Here is a 16,642-nt window from a genome sequence, read left to right on the forward strand (position 1 = left end):
CCCCACTCAACCCCCCCCTTATACCATCACTTGTTTTAAGTTGTAACCTCTATCATGTTGATTAGTATTGCTTCGGACCTGATGAAGGGAGGATAACTCTCGAAAGCTTGTCTTTTTAATATTATGTTAGTCCAATAAAAAAGGTATCACCGCATACTCTGCAATACTCTATTTTTTGACATCGTGTATATATATATATATATATATATATATATATATATATATATATATATACACACACACATCGTTTTAATGCAAATAATATATGATACAATTGTGTGTGATATATATTTGGTATAATTGTGTATATTGTTTTAATGCAAATAATTTATAAATACGTTTTTACTGTTGAAACCTTTATATAATGGATCATTTTTTACGTTATTTTAGTTATGCCAGCGCGATATTTCCGTAATAAAATAAACAGACGCTCGTCCTATGGAAGTTAGTGTTTATTGACGTGTTTTCCAATTTTTTACATTCCCCACAGAACACACAAAAGGGATCTTGCAGGTTAAAGTTAAATCTGTGCATAGTGCGAGAAATTATAGAAAACGTAAAAAAAAAAAAAAAAATTCAAACATCACAGTAAAATTTTAGGGGGGGAAATTATAAAAAAGGAAGTAAATATTGAAAGACATCACAGGTTACCAGAACCTTGGAATTTAGAAAATAATTGAACGGGAGATGCAGTGAGAGCAAACATCGAGGTTACAAGCTTTACAGAGACAGGGGAGCTGCGGACAATCGACTCTCCGGGGGGAAAAGCAAGCGCCGCATTTTATATATCGCTCGCAGGGCCGGGGCGCAGGCCACACAGCGATTAACCCTCCGTGTGCCAGGGGTCTCTTCTCTGGCAGCCAAATGGTTAAAATGAGCTGTGGTGGTACATGCCTCCCGGGTGGAGAGCTGCCAGCTTGTGCTTTGTGGTCATGCGATGTCCGCCGGCAGCCTTGTTCTTGCTGCCGAAACGTTGATTCCGGGGCTTTCTAAAGTGCGCTAGTAACAATTTAGCAAGGCCATACAAAAATGACTAAACACCCCGGGAACGGACCGGGGCTCCGGGTGGAATGGGCACTATGTCAACATAACGAGAATAAGTTGTGTGAATGTCGGGTGGTCCCCTAAAATCAAACATACGGACTCAAACAAGGGGCCAGAATCAGTAGTACGCATTAAAACAATGAAAGTCTGAGAAGCCGGTGAGACGCCCGCCGCTAAACAGCTCAGGGGTACGTCGATGAGACGCGCTGGGTCTTCTCCCCGCGAAGCTGCCGTCCGGGGCTACGCCTGCCAACAACTTTTTTTTTCCCCATTTTGTGTGTTTTTTTTTTTTAAATAAGCCGGTAAAATAGAAAGATGCCGCATAAACAAGCATTCTACTGAAAATCGAGAACAGAAACATTCCCCCCCCCCATTTATATATATTTTTCTATATTTATAATGTATGCAGAAGAGACACAAGTGATCTGAACTGAATTTGATTTAAAATAAAAATCAACAAACAAATAACTACATCTTAAAAGATCAGCAATAAAATATCTGCCGAGGATTTCGGCTTCAACTCTCTATTTCTGTCACCCGTTTAAAAGAATGGAATATTAATCTTGGAAGTGATTATTAAGAGTCCGCCGGTGCCCAACAGGCCGGGTCTTCTCTATCGACGCGGCGACCGATCGTCGCTGAAACTCAAATCAATGCCCCTCCCCTTTCTTTGGCCCCTTTTACCCATTACATATCCCGCCTGGGCTTTTGTCACCTACCCTGCCCCCCCCTTGCCCCTGCCCCGCACCCTCCGCGTGGCATTCAGATCTGCATCTGCTCCAGGTATTTGTACGTTGGGTTTTCGTAGCCGTGGTTCTGCATCTTGTTCAGATGGCGCTCCTCGGGGGTCAGCATGGGGTCCACCTAGATATAGAACAGCAAACGGTGAACAGATCGCCCGTATCGGGGAGGAATAACACAAGTAAAACCATTATTGGCAAGCGGTGAGTTATACTGGGTGCCAGGTCAGCAGGACGTTAAAATAGAGGTCTGGGGCCAAGTGACGTTCTTAAGGGGCAGTCAAGACAAGACTGCCGGTCCTCCCGTTACAAAGGGTTAAAAACAATAAGCTTGTCCGCGAGAACGTCGCCCCGTCTCACCTCCACTATTCCGTGGCTGATGGTGCCGTATTGCCTCTTCCTCAGCAGGACCAGGCTGATCACAATGATTGTTGCTATGGCTATGGCGATAACCAGCAGTCCAATGAGAGTCCCGCTGCTGAAAGTGAACTCGTTGCGCATGGACTCCTTGGTTTCCTTTATGGGGGAAAAAATTAATAAATACAAAAAAGATAAAATAAAAGGCCAGACTTTATTAAAATATCACGCATTAAACCCGCAGGCGGCCGATCCCACTATATAAGGTATACAGGTTACTGGTATCCGTATCGCCTGCCCCGGTATCCAATACCTTTTCAGGTTTAACGATACGCTTCTTTTAGGGGTTTAACGGCCTGAATTAAAATAAATTCTGAAAAGAGGGACGTAAAAGAAATGTAACCGGATGGCAGATCACTGGGAGAGGGTTGTGTTTAATAATTAGAACGGGGGGGGGGGGGGATGATCTGACACTCAGGGACAAGAAGAAGAGGGCCACAGGAATTCTGCCCTTCAGACAGGCGATCCAAAGCTGATCCCCTGACACATACCGGCTCGTCCACAAGCTCGCTGACTCGCTCCGCGTTGAAAATCATTTCCTTCACGTCAACCGTCTCGTCGATGACCTGAAACAGTTTTGTTTTTATTAAATCGGGGTGAAAAAAACCCTCACAAATGGGGGGGGGCACAGAACTGGAGAGACTGGAGTCGGGGCTATTAATGGGGCCACCATAAGCGCTGCTTCCATCCCAAAGCCTCAGTTAAAATCTGCGTCCTATTTAATCTTTAAATGTAAAGCCAAAGGGTTATCAGTGAAACGTAGCAAAGGGCAACGAAGAGGGCAAACTACTAGAGCTAAGCCGAAGCAAGCAAGAAAGGACACATCGGCTTCATCCATTACCCCCGCTCGCATCTCACTGCCCCGTTATTACATCACAGCAGACGCGCGGACGGGGTATTTAATGTCTCACCACTTTCTGATCCGCTTTGCTCTTCCGGTTGATGATCTTCTCCTCCGCACCGATCAGGGTGTTGTGATTGAGCATCCCGGACCCTAAACAGAGGACAGCAAACCGGCAGAGATGAGAGATCCAGAAAGGAGGGGAAAAGAGAAAAACGTGCAGCCACACGGGGCATGAGCTTTGGGTAAGACCCGGCACCGTCTCCGATACCCCAATCTATTCTCATAACAGACTGTTACAGATTCCGCTCTTATAATTACTCTATAACCAGATGAGAAGCGTAATGAGTGATCTGCCCTACGCATGGGGCAAATATAAGATGCATTTGATCTTCACAATAGCTCCACCATGTGGCTGCACGATGCACTACAGCGAGTAACAGACAAATCCCGTGCTATTCGACCTGCACCTCGTAACGACGGCAGATAATAATGAAACCGAAGCGATGAGAAAAGCGATCCCGTTCACCATAAAAGCACAATCAGCAACTCATTAACGCCACAAAGTATCCAGAGACATGAACCGGACACCGCGTGTCAAATCAATCAGTGAGGAGGGTTTTAAATTGGAAGCCATTCACCATGACATGAGTCGCTGCCGTTACAGGAGGAGTAAAGAGGGTCACCCTGGCCCGAAACAACGTGAAATGACGCAGAAATGGGGTGGGAGGTGGCGTGAAAAACGAACAGTTTGAGCGAGTGCAGAACCAACCTTTTCTCACGGGATGATACGAATCCGGTTGTGTTTCTAAGCAGGAGTTTCGGGGAGGGAGGTGAGGAAGGAAAAAAATATAAAAAACGAAAAGATAAACAAAAAGATAGAAAAGCAGAAAAAAGATTAAAAATAACCAAAAGGCTCGTGAATGTATCGGAATATTAGGTTTGTGCATTCTGCGTACGGAACATTCTACGGGTATCAGACTTGTGTTCAACATTCCATAACGGATCAGGCGGTGCATGCGCAACACGTGTGACAAAACCAAGCACTGGCACAGTTACGGGAACGCGGCGCAGCCTAATATACCTGCACGATGCGTAAAAAAAATCTGATCTTTCAGGTTTAAATCTATTTGCAGTTTTTGGAAATTATCCAAGAAATGCAGAAGGAAAAAACTAAAGTCTAAACATTAATATATTATTCTTATATTATATATATTTTTTTATTTTTATTTTTTTTTACTAATTTAACAAACGATGCGGGGAGTTCAAATATTTTTCAATCTAAGCAGATCACAGCTGATGTTCTTATTTTAGAAACATGGCCAATATGGACAACGCCGGGTGATAATCCCAGGTCCTGGGTCTGAAAGATGTTACCCTCCATCTAACGTAACAATATCCGTCCTATTTAAACGCCATGAAGATAACATTACGCTTGCGTTGCCCCCACATTTCCTTCTGCACATCTCTACTCTTGTATTATAGAGTATTATGAATGGTCGGGCATCGGCAATGTATTTGAAACGTTGAGCGGCCTTCCAGAGCCGCTGTTTTAGCGTTTAATATACCTTCAGATTCTGGAATTGCCGGGATGCTTTTAACCTGGAATGGTCGGAAAGGATCGTCCTCTCCGACCAGCACTTCTTCGCTCTCCTCCTCGCTGACCCGGACGTCTCCCTGGGACTCGGAGAAGGAAGAAGTGAATTGGTCCATGTCTGCCCGCTGCTCCTGGAACAGCTCGTCTGGACAAGAGAGATAAGAGGGACTGAGATGTAAGGCGGCCGCCTCTAACGGGGTCGTAAAGATGCAAAGTCTCTCTCTTCCCGCTACGAAGCCCGACACTAACCGATTTCATCCTGGATTTCATCCGCGACGTACGGGATCTTGTAAAGCAGAGAGAGACTCTGATTCATCCTTTCTTCAATCACATGGAGATGGGTCATAACCTGCAACCAAAACACACGCCCCGTCACGGTCTGCCACGCAAGGCATTCACTACGCTGCGCCCCCAAGACTTTAAAATGACATTGAGATTTCCCCTCAACAAGGTTCGGTTTATTGCGGTAACTTTTCTGCAAAGTTCTACATGGAACACGGCAAGCGATACAGTAACGTTCAGCGGTCATCCAGCTCATCGGGGCGATCTACCACCAGCTTCTCGCCCCCTGTCCGTGCTTTTGGCTGCCGTAAGAGGTTTAGGGAAGCAACGGTTTCCACCGGGCAGCATTACCTGGGATCTCATCTGCGCGGCCTTCTCCGGATCCACAACAAGAACGTGTTCGTAGTGGCGGACGGTGTGGAGCTTGTCTTTATTCTCTGCCCTGACGTAACGTTTCAGGGCCTGGAGGATGCGGCGGGGCTACAGGAAGAAGAAGACGAAAGAATGAATGACCGTTCATAGTACAAACCTTTATATCAGCGCAATTTCACCGGTTTAGGTTACATGCTGGAAGCAGCTGCTGGTTTCGAGAGAGAGAGAGAGAGAGAGACAAATCAGAGACAGACAAGAGACTTCAGCCCAACCCGACCCGGCAGAGGAGAAAGGGTTAAAAACTGAAGTCCCGGATGGAACGCAAACTTTGGAAAGAGCTATTTCACGTTGAAAAGTCTATTCAGCCCTCAGCGGCCACAGAAGTGAGCGGCACTCACACGAGGCGGGTCGGCCTGCAGCGCCGCCAGGTAATTCTCCAGCGCGCCGCGGCGTTTGTCGTTCAGCATGGCCTCGACGCGCTCCAGGTGGGTCTCGACCAGCTGCTGCTTCTCGTGGGCCGTCTCCTTCTCGAGAGCCTTAATAATGGAGTGGAAATGCTGCGGAGACAACGAGACCGACGGTTATCGGCAGCAAAGTGTGTTAGGACTCCATCGGGGGTTAAAACGTCAGCGGGGGGCACAGGCGGCCGATCCATACGGCTTTCGTTTCGGTTTTTAAATGTGATTTTATCGAGAACATTTTCACCTTAAAAAGGCAGCAACAGGGAATACAAAAGCGAGGGACGCGGGGCTGGCGGGCCAAGCATTTTTTAAGGTTTCATCATTTCTGGTCGATTATTACGGGATCCGCCTCTGCCGGCCCAGAAAGTTCTCACCTGCGAGAGCGTCTGTTTCTCAGCTTTTGGCAGGTTTTTGGCCTGAATCTCAGCCTCTTCCCATTCCTTTTTAACCTAGAATGAGAGAGATTACACGATTAAGGCGAGGGTCTCTTCCCGAGTACAGAACAGCAGCGCTTTTGCAGCGAGAGGGGAATCTCACCCGGTCCATGCGGTTCCGGTGGCGAACCTCCAGCTGTTCTTTGGCTTTCTGGAAGCGCGCATGCTCATTGTCATCGGCAGGAGTTTCTAGGTAGACATCCACGTAATCGGCCGGGGCCGGGGTGGCCGGAACTGCGAGAGAAGAAAGGCAATGAAGACCGAGTACATGTGGGGTTTAACAAGATATATCAGACACGCAATAAGAGAAAAAAAAAAAAAGCATGATTGAGAAAGTCTTTGAAGCCCAGAGCTGCCGGCCGAAGGCAGTGGCCGAGTCTCCAGCCTGATTCCTGACCGCGCAGGTTCCGCACCTCACGCCGCGCTTTGATGTCTGAGAAGCGCTTTAATCTTTTCGCTAAAATGTAAAACGATTCCTCGAGCAATCAGAAGTCTGACCCAAAACACATCAAATAAATCGACCGCTTCTGCCCCGGGGCGATCGTTCTGCCCCGGCCGCCATATTGCCTTCTCACCGACTCGTCCGGCACAAGGGGAAACGAGCAACCGGATAGAAGCCAGGGCGACCCCGTTCACCATCTCAGGGGGCAACAAATCCAGGCATTTGCAGCAAAATACATCTTATCTCTTATTAAAGGAACAGAATGTTTAATCGCGCTGCCGGATAACGGATTCGCCCAGATTTGCCCCGCGGAGCACAGTCCTGTCGAGGGGTTTGAATCAGTATTTTGCTTTTGCTGGATCTCTCCGACACATGCAGTAGCGATGTACAGTTTGATTGTTTTGGGACTAAAGCGAGAGAGGAAAGTGAAATTGTGAAATAAACTGCATGGCATTTAATCCGTAACCCCCCCCCCCCCCCCCGTGACATTCTACTGCTGCGTTATCACTTAATGGAGGAAATATACGGAGGGGTCGAGCGTTCCCTTTCTCCGACTTGGCGATTAGCGGACAGGAATAACACGTGGTGTCCTGGAATGATATCGCTGGAATTACCCCAGCAGAAGCTCATCACTGGAGTGATAATGACCCCGGGACTTTAGTTGCACTGCTCAATAAACCTACCAGCCCTGCCTCGTACCGCACCGACAGCCTGCCGGCACAGCACCCATTACAGGTCACTAGCACCCAGCCTGCCGGAATTCCGGCACAGCACCCACCCACAGGTAGCACCCAGACTGCCGTTGGCAGAAACCCAGTTTATACACTTTTGGGGATTTATCTGGCTCTTGTTGTTTCAAGCTGATAAGGACTTGACAAACACGATCACGTGACGGAGGCATTTGGTGTTTCTCTTACTGTGAAGGACGCGTTTTTATAAGATCAGGTGACACAGAGGGAATGGGTTCCACCAGAACTTGGCCACTTAAGGGTTAAGCGAAACCACACGGAAGAAATAAATAGAGAGGAGAGAGAGTGAAGGAGAGCGACGCACAGCGGAGGGGGCTTTATTTGGTGTTCAGGTGCCGGCTTCACCAATATGGCAGTTTGCGGCCCACAGGGAACTCTACCCCTTAAACGCAACCAATAAGCGATGCTTCCCGAACATACAAAGCGTCCCGGTCATTTTCACAGCGAAACCGGGATAGATTTTTAAAGTCTGCCGGGAATTCTGCAGCCGCTAACCGAAGACCAACATCCTGCTACGGAGCGAAGCGGAAAGAAACCAAATGCAGCCGATAAACGTCATACAGAAGGAATCTCCGCCCCGATACAATGTAACACCGGAAAGAAAAAGCCGTTTTCCTGACTTTGGGCAAAACATTAACAGATTGACGGCAAAAATCCCTTTAGGCTCCTCGTGGAGATCGTTGACGCCGGATACGTTTCTTCTACAGATTGAGAATACATCAGAACGGGTCATCGAGGAGTTAAACAAATGATTATTGTAATAAAACCACACGTTTGGTTAAATGTACACCTTTCAGGGCTGGTTTAGCGTAGTTAGGAGGCTGGATGGGGGTGAATTCCCCGCGAAGCACATAAAACATGGGGGGAGGGGATCCCGGATTTAGGGATCGAGACAAGCAAAGGAGCGATCGATGGAAGAGGTTTAGCCAGAAAGACGAGGCGCGGAGAACAGACACGGGGAGGAAAAGCCGACAAACTCAGCCGAAACCTCAGCAACGTGAAGCCGGCAAAGACAGAGAATACAAGCGTTAACCCTTTAATCCATGATCTGGAAGCACGGAGGTCTCTAAAAGGTTTGCGAGACCTCCGGTGGGTGAAGCAGCATTTACTTACTCTGGGTTTATGTGGGAACTGAGGTGCAGTTACCACGGAAACGAAAGGCATTTTGTTGCACATCGCATCCTCTGCGTTAGGAAACGTTGTTGCCAACGTAGTTGTAACGTGGTTTAGTCGGCGTCTACGGCCGTACGTTAACATGGTGCTTCACCCCAGGGGTCTCCTTTGCCTCCCCTGCATACGCAAGAAAGACTCGGCACGATTGGCTGTTAGCATGGCATGAAAAGGGTTAAGCGGACAGGACAAGTAGGCAGCAGCACCCCAATCACGGAGGTGAACACAAGGCGGGCATCTCTCCGGGAAACCGCGAGGAAGACGCCGGACGCTCCAACTTACTCATTATCTTACAAACGGCCATGCAATAATCCTCTGACTCAAAATTGTTCCTGTTGCCGCCGCAGCCGCCATATATAAACCGGACACACCTTTTCTGGCCAACGTCGAAGTACCATCGCGGCATCATAGCCCGGCACGGGCCGGTCATGGCCTCCTGGGAGCAGACAGCTGTGAGAAGATGGGTTACAAAGAGCCGCAGGTGAGCTAACGGCAAACAGTGAGCGTTATAACCCAAACGACACCAAACAGACCACCGCTGACCGGGACGAGGGGGGCGTGTCTGGGATGCAAATGAATATGCAAATGCTTTCCAGCGACAGGTAAAGCAGGAGCTGAACTCCACCATGAATCAGTTTACCGGCAGATAAGCTCCGTCGAGTCGCCCGTTTCTCCCGCTGTAACGACTCAAACCTTAATCAGTCGTTGGTCTCGTCTTAGATTCAGGAGCCGTATGTCTATTCCATGCATGTTTAATCCCCTCACTGTATTACCCTCTACCACTTCTGCTGGGAGGCTGTTCTTTCACTTATCTACTACCCTCTGACTCTAGTTTCAGATTACAGCCCCTCATAACATTTCTCCCCTCTGAACATTGTTAGGACTTCTGGGTTGTGCAGGTTAAACAGCGCTGCGCGTCACTTTTCTATTAGCGAGACCTCGATTAACCCCTCGGCCGGGTTAATAACCGTATACGACGGGACCTGTGAAGACCCTGGACGATGAGGTCGTGTAATTGGTGGATTCTGGAGTATTTCCTCTCTTTTAATTAACCCATAATTCCCCGTTACACAAAACACAAAGCGGCGTCTGAATATTTCCAAAGGTCCGACGGCGTTTCAGCTCATTGCAGTAAATGGAGGGTTATTATTACGGGGTACCCTTTTATTTAGGGGGAGTCTCTCTTTAAGAAAGCGAGAGACTCTGTCTTATTCAGCTCTGGAGGAAAGCGCTCGGCCGATACGAGATTGCTCTCTGAGCCATTTACAGCCTGTCAGGGCAAGAGAGAATCCCTGATGCCCGAAGCTGCCAGCGGACCCCAAAAAATGAATCGCCACGGAGATCTCCGCGCTGGGTATCTTTTAGGTATCATGTGGGGGGGGGGGGGGAAGAAATGAGATTTAGAATTCCTGCTGATCCGGGGAAGCTGCTCCCATCGATCATACCTTTTCACGTCGGAAGAGGACATCTTTCCCAGGTACGGGCCTCCCGTTTGTGGCTTCTGTAGTAGGTTCCACCACGGCCTCCTCGCCGTAGTCATCTTCTTTGTCATAATAATAATCGCGGAACTCAACAAACTCATGGTCGTCTTCGTCCTCATCTTCATCCTCTTCCTCCTCCACTGCAGCTGTGAAATCCTCTACATCTGCCTCTGTCGGGAACTCGCTGGGGGCGAAAACATTAAACAGAACAAAAAGAAGTTTATCAGAGGAGGAAAAAAAAATCGAGAGGTGCCAAGAAAATTGTACCCATCGTTTACAGAGTATCGCTACCAGTGGGACAGCACCTTAAACGCTAATCCACCCTAAACACGGGCATTCGACAAACCTGCAACGGAACGTTCGCTAATTCTACGTTTGTCTAACAATCACAGATATAACCGAAGTTAGGTTCTCATTTATAGGCGACTCGTCGTGTCCTGCAGAGCTGTAGAGCAGTACAATCATGTCACTTATGAGACATACGACCAAGATCCCACCTGACCTTCAATGGTCCAAAACACTCCAAACACTAACCTCTTGTACATATAGTCATCCTCATCTTCCTCGTCCTCTTCTTCCTCCTTGGACAGAGCCTCGTCGAGGATTTTGGTTTGAGGGCAGCAGACGTATTCGGTGCCACGGAACTGGTCGACGGCGCACGGCAGCAACATGCCGTAGCTGTGTAAGAGCATGACTTCCGTCATGCAGGCCTGTAACATAAGGGCTCAATCACATACCTGGATACAGATGGCAAGGGGGGGGACCGACGTATAGAAGACGGAAGGAGGGACCGACGTATAGGAAAGGAAGGAAGGAGGGAGGGAGAAACAGCGAGGAAAGTGCTCATTGAGTAGATCATACCCTATACTTTCAGCATAAGCCTCATCTTGAGATATGGACTGTCACTCGCGGTGGCTGAAAGCCCACAGGGTTCCGGTCAGATATAAGTAAGCAGAAAGAGGGAGAGCGTTTTGGGCCCCCCGTTTACCTCTTTGGCCACGTTGTGCCAGTATTGGTGGCTCTCGCAGACGTCCATCTTCTCCTTGTGGAAGAATTTGCATCTCTCTGGGACCAGCAACACGTCGCTGACGAACTCGCCCACTGCAAACACACAACACTGTTCAGAACGGATGACCCCATATAGCCTTCCTGCCCCATACGACTTACCCCCCCCCCCCGCGTGAACAATCGCCCAGCCGTAGCGTCATACACACTTATTCCTTCCCATCACAAGCAGAGAACCTATTGGCATGACATTGTATTTATATAAATCCTCTATTTAAATGCAGAAAACAGCTGCCATTTCTGTATTAGGTGGATAATCTATAGCTGGGGTTTGAAGATAAGTCTGGGCAGTCCAGAAGGATCACGTCTGTCACGTGTAAATTCAATTTAAAATTAACTGCCCCGGCTCTGCCTCTAATGTGCAGAAAAGCACGTCGGCCCTCGGCCCATAAATCATTAACAGACGGGATTTCTGCTACCGATGGCTTTGACCTTGGTGCGCCAACGGGTCTCGGTTCGAAACCAAGCACATAAATTTGAAAGTATCGGCCCTCGGTGCCAGGCCGATTTATAACGGGCGAGGAGGAGAATTCCTGGGATCGCGCAGATGACCTCCATCGCTGCGTTTCAATAGAAGGTCAGCTCGGGAGGACATAATTCACGGCCCCGCTGAATCCACGCCAGACATCTCTGCACCAACGCAGAGGTCACTGGGAATAAGACGCTCGCGCCTTCGAGATCTTTTGGTCAAAAACACCCGCGGACTGACGCTTTCGGCTTAAGATTTTCAGCGTTAAGGAAAAACATGGTGAAAAATATTTACAAACCCCAAACAATTCGGCATCTGTATGAACAAACACAAACCTCAGACGTCTCCTAGAAGAGTTACCCAAATAATGCTGCAGGGAGCAGGGGCTTGGGGGGGGGGGGGGGGGGTGTTATGAAATAATAATTACAATAGCCGTATCACAGGAGTGCTGCTCATGAGTATTGCATGCTTATTTTTTGATACACACTGACAGTTAAAAGCCGATACAAAGTATCGGTAGGAAACTGATGGAGTCACCACGGCAACCGTCGGGACACTCGAACAGGTTGCACTTTTTGCACGACACGAACTCCAAAGAGTCTCCGCCAAGCGGGCGCCAAAGTACCAGCTCATAGCGGCCATTCCCTCATCGTGCCCCCCATTCCTTAACGAAGCCCAATGTTAGCGAAATGTTACCCACCCAGACACTTGAACGGCACCACGATGTGGGAATGCCCCTTGCACTGCTTCTTGCCCTTCTTGCACCAGTTGTCGATGCTCACAGGCTGGTTCGCTTCCACCAAGTTGCTGATCTGAAGTTCCGGATACACCTGCAAGCAAAATATATAAATAAATAAAGGATCGGCTCGGGGGGACGTTCCAGCCGGAGCCCACATAGCGAATCAGTACAGCTTGTGTTTTACAAGAGTTACGGTTTTGGAAACGTGGCTTAAAAGTTTGGGACGGGATCACCGCAGAGAAGCCGAGACGTTCGGTAAAATCGGTGAAGTTAGAATATAATTTATATATATTATATATATATATTTATATATATTATATATATATATATATATATATATATATATATATATATATATATATATATATATATATAATGACCCCGCTGGTAACGTACGATACTTTTGGGGGTGGGGGATGGGCAGTCTACGCGAGGGCCACTCACCTCCTTGCAGTACTGGAGAACTTCTTCGTTGGTCCCGAAGCAGCTCTTGGCCCCGGACGGGTCCGGCTCCCACTTTCCAGTCTGAATATTTACATGCATGTTCAGTTTGCCACAAAACATGGCTACTTGCGGCTCAGCCACGGCAAATCCGATCCCGGTATTAGCAGCGAGTGCCTGAAAAACAGGAAATTAACCCAGAATGAAACGGATGAATAATTACGTATTCATATGATGAATACCGGCCAACGCGGGCACTCGTTTTTAGGGTTATATCCGAGCGACGGGTTACATTTAACTTCACCCAATACCCCCCGCTAGGTTCAAGTTGCTGCCGAGTCAGAGTTTTAGACTGCAAGGGGACGCGAGCGGCCGGTCACACAAAGACGACCGCTCCGTACACCGTGGGGGTAAGAAGAGGCTCACCCGACGCTTTACAAGCCCGGCGGCGTTTAATAGAAGTGAAACCCTTTCAATGTTCTTTGGCCCCCCGTGGGGTCGCGTTTCTCTCACATCGCGTTCGGATCGATACTTTTTATATATCGCACAATGACCTCCGCGAGTCTCTGGGACCAGACCGCCGCTTACATGCCCCCTCTTACCGAGCCGAAAGACCCCGAGAGAGCCCCGCGGAGCCCAGAGTCATTAACTTTGGTATTTTCTTCGTCTTATTTCCAGACGTGTTATTTTTTCCTCTTGACGAAACAAAACACTCGTTGTACAGCACCGTGGAATAGGATGGTGCCATATAAATACTCATCGCAGCCGTGTTTTTATGCAAGACTACATACGACCACTTATACAGCACCGTCAGATTCGGCCGCGGTATACAATAGGTTAACATCTAAAATGACCATTCAAAGGATCTAAACAAGACTATTTATTGCCCCGTTTAGCACGCAATGCCCACCATCCAAAAGTTAAAATGGCCATTCATGGTTTCTATACGTGGAATCACGGGATTTCCATTGCAAGTTATTAGAATAAAGGGTTGTGTTATTTTTTGGTCAGTAACAGGTTAAATCCTCCTACATTGAAAGATTTGTAGTAAAAGGATAAAGAAGAAATTAAGCATTTTTTGCCCCAATCGGTATAAGATTTAAATGCCCCTCCGCGGCTGACCAGGGCAGGTCGCTTTATCATTATAATTACTCCAAATCCTGACCGTGTTACGGCACGCCGACATTCCAGCTCGCCGAGCACGCGGTCCAATCACGTGCCAGCCGCACCGGAGCGATTAATAATCGCCTAATCCCCAGATCACAAAAGGCGGAGTGTTATCCGGCGATCAGAAACGGAACATTCTAGAACGCTCGATGCAGCTGAAACACGGCCAGAAGCCAACCGTGGGATCGGGAGCGAAGCCTCCCCAAACAGCTGGACGTCCGGGGATTAAAGGGCAATCCCATCACTAATCACCCAAAAAATATTACAAAATATTTAATAAAATAAATACAATATTTAATAAATATTTATAGCCTCAAAATCAGCCACCAAGCAACTTGTTGGCAGATTTACGACGGGGTTCACGAGGGTCTCCCTTTAACCAGCATGTAGCCGCAGGCACACGGGCTCTTTACGGCGGCCGCGCTGGGGTATTTGTTTAGTTTGCCGCTTGGCTTTCCACCAACACACTCTGGACTCTTCTCGTCTTCCAAAACAAACACCGCAGAGCGCAGGGAGGCGGACGGCATTATCGGAAGAGAGAGGCGCCGCCGCGCACGTCCGGGGCTCTCATTTAAACGAACAATGGAGTGTAGACATGGCGCGGCGGACAAAACAAAAAGGAGAGGCGAGCGCGCTCGGTCTGTTAATCCCCTGGGCTATGAAAGGGTGCGGTACTCCATTCACACCTCATCATTTATTTACGCAGCACCAGCATCCTCTGTGGCGCTGTACAAACAGCAACACAAAAATAAATAAAATTAAATATTTACAGAGACGCAGGCAGGTGCTGGACATAAAAGAATTTTCCGGGGAAGAAAAGGGAAAAACAATGGGGCACAGTTAAGGGGGGGGGCGATACAGCATGTGCCGGGCCTAATCCAAACCGCGAGCATCGGGAAACCTTTCAGCTCCACGTCTGACGGCACAGAAAGGCTTTCGGGAGGGCGGAGAACGCGATAAAGAGAACGAAATACTCTGCCACAAAAACGTACCCCCAAAGAATTCGATACCCCATCCTAGGGCTGATCAAATACTTTTTTTCCCTGTTTTTTTTTAAAGCAAACCTTGCAGGAAGTGCCAGAGAATCCTTCCTGTCCAGATACAGGAAGTGACATCACTGCCCAGCGCCAACTCAGGATATAGAGCACAAGCATGTGAGGGACAGACATCCGCGGCTCAAAACCCCCCAAAAAGGGCCACGAGGAGTCAGTATTTACACGTTCAAGTCAAGCCACAGCGTGACTTATTCTGCCCCCAAGCCGTCTTGTCACCCCACGTGTTTTCAGTCGACCTCTTCGTTGGTATCCAGAACCGACCGTGTGAAAAGCGAGACATCTCTCCAGAGACTGAAGAGACTGCACACGGAGGGACAGAGCCCATTACAGATATCAGAAGATGGAAGAAAGCGGAGTGGAAACCAATGGATACGAGCAGCTGGCAGAACACGCTCCTCGCGGGACCTCGTAAACTGGATTAATGCAATCTCGTTAGCAGATCACAGACCAAAGACCCTTCCGGAGGGAACAGAAGAGCCGATTCGCTCAACGGCTCCATCGCCAGTCCCGTAACACGGTGAGAACTAGAATGGGAGGTAATGAAGTCACCAACACGCGAGCCCAGCAAGGAGTTACCACCGAGCGCTATTCGGGTTCTGATGCTTTTTGGGATAAGGACGCCGAGCGTCGGACTGGATGCTCTCCAGACTTTGGGATCCTCGCTAAACGCTTGGAGGAGGTTCAGACGTATAATGATCTCTGAGATCCAGGCTTCACCGGCCTTTCACACCATTTTACAGAAGAAACACGGATTATGGATTAATCAGCACCATGCACACAAAAAAAAAAAAAGGGTCCCGGCGCGACTGCAACCAATACGAGCGTGAAAAAGAAAATAAAAAAAGGTAAATCCTGGCTAGAGACTGAACCAGACAAAAGAAACGAGATCAGAGGATCAGTGAAAAGGAGCCCTCACAGGTCAAACGCTGGCTTTGTATTTCCACCGATTCTAGAATATCCAGAAGACTATTCTCCTCGAGACACCCTCAGCGTTACGCGCACCCGATTATCTTATAAACCCCCAAGTGTTCAAACCGTAGTCCCACCACCTCCGTAAAATAACTAACTATATTAAAACCAAACAGGTAGAATTTAACAAAAAAAGCAAAATCTTGATTGTGAGTCAAACTAAAAAAAAAACATTTGTCAAGAGGATGAAAGCTATGATGTCATATTCCGGATACAGAAAAACCCTCCTATCCTGAAATAACATCGCTGGAGCACATTCTTCTGGGGCAACGAAGGATGTCTGAGCAATGATTAGCCTCGCCTGCCCTCGCGTTAAAATTTGGCTCTGGAGGGTCTTCTAATTTAAGTTTCACATCCACGGCGTGGTCCCCTGACAGCGGCAGCTCAGACTCCGTACACGCATGCGGATACGGTACACGCGCTCATGGAAAAGTCTCACTACAGCTTCAAAATGATCAAACGTACTATGATGGGGCACCCAGTCTCATCCACATGAGCTATGGCAATATTTTGGGAGACCTGCCCCGTGGGTGCATTGATCAGGTGGCAATTAGCATGTTAGGAGTAGAGCCTCATGAGTCTTGCTGTACAGACGAAGCACGGGTCTGGCTGCACATACATGTACATTGCTGCTGGACAGTAAGGTAACCCCGCTACTGGTCCATAGAGAGTCAGTAGACCAAGACACAGGAGGGTACAATGCGGGT

At 48.2% G+C, this 16,642-nt stretch overlaps 1 protein-coding gene across 9 annotated transcripts; it reads right to left on the minus strand.

Moving 5' to 3' along the window:
- Positions 1–1,806: 1,806 nt before the first annotated feature.
- LOC149286933 (amyloid beta precursor like protein 2-like) lies at positions 1,807–12,915 on the minus strand. Of its 9 annotated transcripts, none has more exons than XM_089493789.1 (18): positions 12,748–12,915; positions 12,265–12,394; positions 11,019–11,131; positions 10,565–10,740; positions 10,073–10,214; positions 9,330–9,345; positions 8,832–9,035; positions 6,292–6,422; positions 6,129–6,203; positions 5,692–5,850; positions 5,273–5,401; positions 4,889–4,988; positions 4,611–4,784; positions 3,815–3,850; positions 3,113–3,195; positions 2,693–2,767; positions 2,145–2,300; positions 1,807–1,908 (listed from the first exon to the last, which is right to left on the minus strand). In XM_089493789.1, the coding sequence occupies exons 1-18, from the start codon at positions 12,865–12,867 to the stop codon at positions 1,807–1,809; spliced, it is 2,121 nt and encodes a 706-aa protein (XP_089349915.1). In that variant the 5' UTR covers positions 12,868–12,915. The 9 variants fall into 9 exon arrangements, with proteins under 9 accessions (XP_089349915.1, XP_089349914.1, XP_089349913.1 ...); XM_089493788.1 differs by lacking the exon at positions 9,330–9,345 and adding an exon at positions 9,366–9,369 and having other exon boundaries at positions 2,151–2,300; positions 10,049–10,214; XM_089493787.1 differs by lacking the exon at positions 9,330–9,345 and having other exon boundaries at positions 8,832–8,999; positions 10,003–10,214.
- Between the last annotated feature and the right edge of the window lie 3,727 nt (positions 12,916–16,642).

The sequence above is a fragment of the Sceloporus occidentalis genome, unplaced genomic scaffold (assembly GCF_023333645.1).
Source record: "Sceloporus occidentalis isolate IW3139 unplaced genomic scaffold, rSceOcc1.0.p SCAF_66, whole genome shotgun sequence".
Lineage (NCBI taxonomy): Eukaryota > Metazoa > Chordata > Lepidosauria > Squamata > Phrynosomatidae > Sceloporus > Sceloporus occidentalis.

Coding starts and splice junctions, on each gene's coding strand:
- LOC149286933 (XM_089493787.1), bottom strand. CDS start 12,867: ATGTTTTGTGGCAAACTGAACATGCATGTAAATATTCAGACTGGAAAG. Junction 6,204..6,291: donor ACCGGAACCGCATGGACCGG/GTGAGATTCCCC, acceptor CTCTCATTCTAG/GTTAAAAAGGAATGGGAAGA. Junction 5,851..6,128: donor AGAAACAGACGCTCTCGCAG/GTGAGAACTTTC, acceptor TTGTCTCCGCAG/CATTTCCACTCCATTATTAA.